Source organism: Cebus imitator, unplaced genomic scaffold, assembly GCF_001604975.1.
Source record: "Cebus imitator isolate Cc_AM_T3 unplaced genomic scaffold, Cebus_imitator-1.0 Scaffold558, whole genome shotgun sequence".
Lineage (NCBI taxonomy): Eukaryota > Metazoa > Chordata > Mammalia > Primates > Cebidae > Cebus > Cebus imitator.
In genome coordinates, this window is record NW_016107873.1 from 790,896 (window position 1) to 795,420 (window position 4,525).

General features: G+C 35.0%; 1 protein-coding gene across 1 annotated transcript in view; it reads right to left on the reverse strand.

Moving 5' to 3' along the window:
* Window positions 1–4,525, reverse strand: part of DOP1A (DOP1 leucine zipper like protein A) — a 98,886-nt gene that overhangs the window by 38,257 nt on the left and 56,104 nt on the right. Inside the window, exons 16-17 of the mRNA XM_037733963.1 lie at window positions 3,511–3,785; window positions 1,869–2,021 (exon numbers count right to left, since the gene is read on the reverse strand). Coding sequence (XP_037589891.1) covers window positions 1,869–2,021; window positions 3,511–3,785 — 428 coding nt within the window. The remainder of the gene's footprint in view (window positions 1–1,868; window positions 2,022–3,510; window positions 3,786–4,525) is intronic.

The window sequence follows — 4,525 nt, forward strand, 5'->3', positions numbered from 1 at the left end:
TTTTAGTAGAGACGGGGTTTCACAGTGTTGACCAGGATGGTCTCGATCTCTTGACCTCGTGATCCACCCGCCTCGGCCTCCCAAAGTGCTGGGATTATAGGCGTGAGCCACCGCGCCCGGCAGAACTTTATATTCTTTATGGAAGTAGAAACATAGAAAATATGTAAATACATACAGAAATATTGAACCTGAAGGACCATCTCATCTTGTCTCATAAATAATTATTACCGAGTTTAGACTTTAAGTAATGAGTTTACTAGATTATTGTATAACAGTAGAAGAAAAAAGTTAATAACATACATGTCACATCTAGAGTCAAGAAAGTACTTCATCCTTCATTCAGCATAAACATTTAGTTGTCAAAATTGATTATATTGTACTATTTATTTTTTTTGTCCCAGAAATGATACATTAATCCCAAATAGTTCTTCATCACTTAAAAAGCTGATTTAGTTGACTAAAAAAAAAACTTAAATACTTAAAAATTATTGCTACAAAAAAATATTAAACTACTTTTGAGATTATCTGGGAAAAGATTAACATAATAATGGGTAGAAAAATGTAAAATAATTTAGAAAGGCAAGCACATTTGGTATTAGATAATAAACACATATTAATATAATCAAGTAGAAATTGTCACATTATCCAAATTTCTTAAAGCCTTTCCTTAGCATTTATGGATCCTCCAAGCAACAGCCCCAAGAAACCAGACTGCAACTTTCTAAATTGATTGTGATAGGTTAGAAGAGTGCTTGTTTTTTCCCATGAGCTTAATACATGCTTTTCTTACGAAGCCTGAATTTGTATCAACCAATAGAAATGTAAAACTTAAGTAATAAAAGATATTTTAATTTCTTTCATGGACGTATGTCTTTATTTAGAACTTGGGAATATTTCTTTAAAAATGAAATACTACCCAAGTGAACATAGGCATATAATTAGTCCTAGATTTATACTAATGTAAAACTTAAATTCTTAGAGTGCTTTATCTAAAATCTTATTTCTGAATAATTTTGAAAAAAAAATGTATTATAGCAGAAACAGAATTTTAACATTTTTCTTGGAATACAGTTTTCATTCCTTTTATTTACTCTATCATATACCACTTTCTCCTCTGCCAAATGTTTCATTTATTTAACACAATTCCTTTTTTGAATATGACCCACTCAAACTCACTAGCATTTTGTGTTTTTAAAAAATAGGACAATCCACTTCTAAAAGTTCTTCAATAAAATCTTTAATTTATATTACAGAGCAGCACAGGAAGATCACAAACATCATTAAATTACCCTGATGAAGTTAGTCAAAATGCTTATTCCAACTTCTTCTCAGGCTGACAAATAACTCAGCCACCTCTGATTCAATTATTTATCACACTTCACATACATTAGGATACAAAATTCTTATTTTGGATATGTAGTATAATAATGCAAATAATATAATCTCACATACTAGCATTCTCTGGCTTATAAATATACTTTTATACATTATTTCATTTCATATATATTAGTTAATATATCCATAAGTTCCTTGACGCCACTGGTTCCTCTTTAAATGACCCAAGAACTGAGACCACCAATACTAAACATCATTATCCATAAGTGGTGTCCTGAACAATGAAATAAACACAGCATTTGATTTTTGAATTACTTAATTTTTCATATTACTGATGCTTTTGTAAAGAACTTGCTTCTAGAAAGAACTGAATACATTTATTTTATAGATATTAAGATCACTGTGAACAAGCTATTTTCTCTTACTCCCATCTTAATTGCAATAATTTCCCTAAAGTTTTATTAATTTACTTTTTAGTATAGTGTGTGTGTGTGGCGGAAGGTCAGTGTGCACAAGATAAGAAGAGGATTTACCTTATCTTTATGGGTTAACTGGTGACTTATAACATCCTCACAGATGCTAGAAGAAGGAACTAAGTTATGTAATTGATAAAATAGTTCCACACTCTTCTGGTGATGCTGAGGTGTCCCATCTCCCAACTGGTCCCACAGTGTTGAAGCTACATGCTATAGAAAAAGATGTAAAAGTGACAGTCACAATACCATACATAAAAATTTATTTAACAAATATTTCCTATTAGGTACAAATGAATGCCTGCTCTCTGTCAGACCTGAAAAGTTTTTAATATTCTATTCCACGGGGAAGAGATTAGTAAGTGCAGTCTTCCATGTGCCTACTTTCTGATCACCCAAGCCCTTGGAACCTTTTATGACAGTCCTTTAATGATATTTATTTTTAGACATCAGACATGTTGGCTGGGCGCAGTGGCTCACGCCTGTAAACCCAACATCTTGGAGGCCGAGGAAGGTGGATTACCTGAGGTCAGAAGCTTGCCACCAGCCTGGCCAACATGGCGAAACCCTGTCTCTACTAAAAATACAAAAAGTTAGTTGGGCACAGTGGCATGCACCTGTAATCCCAGCTACTTGGAAGGCTGAGACAGGAGAATTACTGGAACCTGAAAGGTGAAAGCTGCAGTGAGCTGAGATCACGCGACAGAGAAAGACTCTGTCTCAAAGAAAAAGAAAAATCAGATAGGTAAATGTTTTCTGCAGGGCCCAGATAAGACCCCGTTTCACTATTTAGTGATGTTTGGTAAAGTGATGCTAGAATAAATTATCCTTAATAAGATACAAATCCCACACTGAATGCAATTTAATATTTATGGTTGTATATTACAGAGTGAAAAATAATTCATAGTCCAAATATCCAAACTACTTAAAACCTATAAAACAGATAATAGGTATTTCAGAGCTATATATGCTAACACAGCACTTGATCTGTGACAGTATTAATAATAATGCAATTAGTAATAATAATAATGCAATAATCTTCAGGCTTCACTACAATACTATAGAAATCAACTCTAGCAGGAGGAAATATCTGAAGGGGCACAATGACATGAAATCAGATTTTAAAACTTTTTTTTTAATGTACGGTATAAAGAATCTACCTGCTTAAGATGTACACAATCCAAATCTATTTGATGTTTGCTATAGAGAATAATATTTATACCATTGTGGTAGAAATCAAAGAATGAATTTCCGGAATTTTTTTCTGAATGACTTTATATACCACAGATGATAATGAGACAATATGAAGAGAAAAACTTTTCATGAGTGTTTTGGAGTGCTGAGATTTCGCTGTATGAAAAGCAAAAGTGTCACAACCACTTAACTTGAAAGTAAGTTCTACTGCTTTCCTCTTTTAGCTGAAATTATTTCCTCCATGGCCTCAGTGCCCTAATACTTCTCTTTATCCTAACATACCTATTCCTTTATCCTTATCTTTCTCCCCTGCTCACAAAATTGGGAATAAGATGGGGAGAGCAGTATGTATATCAGCTGTGGCATCATTTTCTACATGGTATGACATATTAAGAGGTGTTTAATGAAGCTTTATTATCATCTTTAAAATAATTCTTAAAGCAAACTAGGCCAAGTATCATACATGGCTGTAATTTTCATAGTCATGTATGCATTTCTTAGAATTTACCTTGAAAAATTCAGTCTTCTCAGCTATGTACCTCAGATTGCCCTGAGTGAGGGGTGGTCTAATAACCACAGCTACTCTTCCCTGGTTTGGACTTAAGGGTTGTGCAGACTCCACACTGTTGATGTTTTCCCCAGTGACCATGGCCACAGACTGTGTCAGTCCCACCAGGTCCATGACTAGTGAAATAGCAACACTCTGAACACTGAAATCACTTGCTTGGCTGCAAGCATTCATCAGAGTCTGGAGCCACTGTGGAGGCTGCACATGCTCACAGTCTGAAACAAAAGATGGTAGCAATCAGAGTTCATCATACTAAACATTTCACACACACTCTAAGTTAATTTTGAAAAACAAAGCCACTAAATACTTTTAAGGCCTTGACCTGTTAGCAAAACCATGGTTTCTCACCTAGTCTAGAGCTTTAATTAAGTAGCAAGAAGAATTTCTTATATTTTTTTAATATACATTTTTCTTATGCCAAGTCATACAATCTATTTTCCTGTCCCAAAAATCAGTATATTGATCAATAAACATTATGCAGTAGTCACTGCACTATGTGTGTATATATAGAAATCAGGCCGGGCACAGTGGCTCACACCTGTAATCCCAGCACTTTGGGAGGCTGAGGCAGGCAGATCACAAGGTCTGAAGTTCAAGACCAGATTGGCCAACATGGGGAAACCCCCTCTCTACTAAAAAGTACAAAAATTAGCTGGGTATGGTGGCTCGTGCCTGTAATCCCAGCTAACCTGGGAGGCTGAGGTAGGAGAATTGCTTCAACCGGGACCAGGGAGGCGGAGATTGCAGTGAGCCGAGATCGTGCCACTGCACTCCAGCATGGGTTACAGAGCGAGACTCCATCTCAAAAAAAAAAAAAAAAAATCAAAATAAAGGTAAACACATATGTTACTCATCATAATAAAGAAAAGCAGAACTACTGCTACATTACTTTCCTCCAGAAGATTTCCTTATCAGCTCCTACTTACTTGCAAGAAAACTGTGAAAGACATCGAAA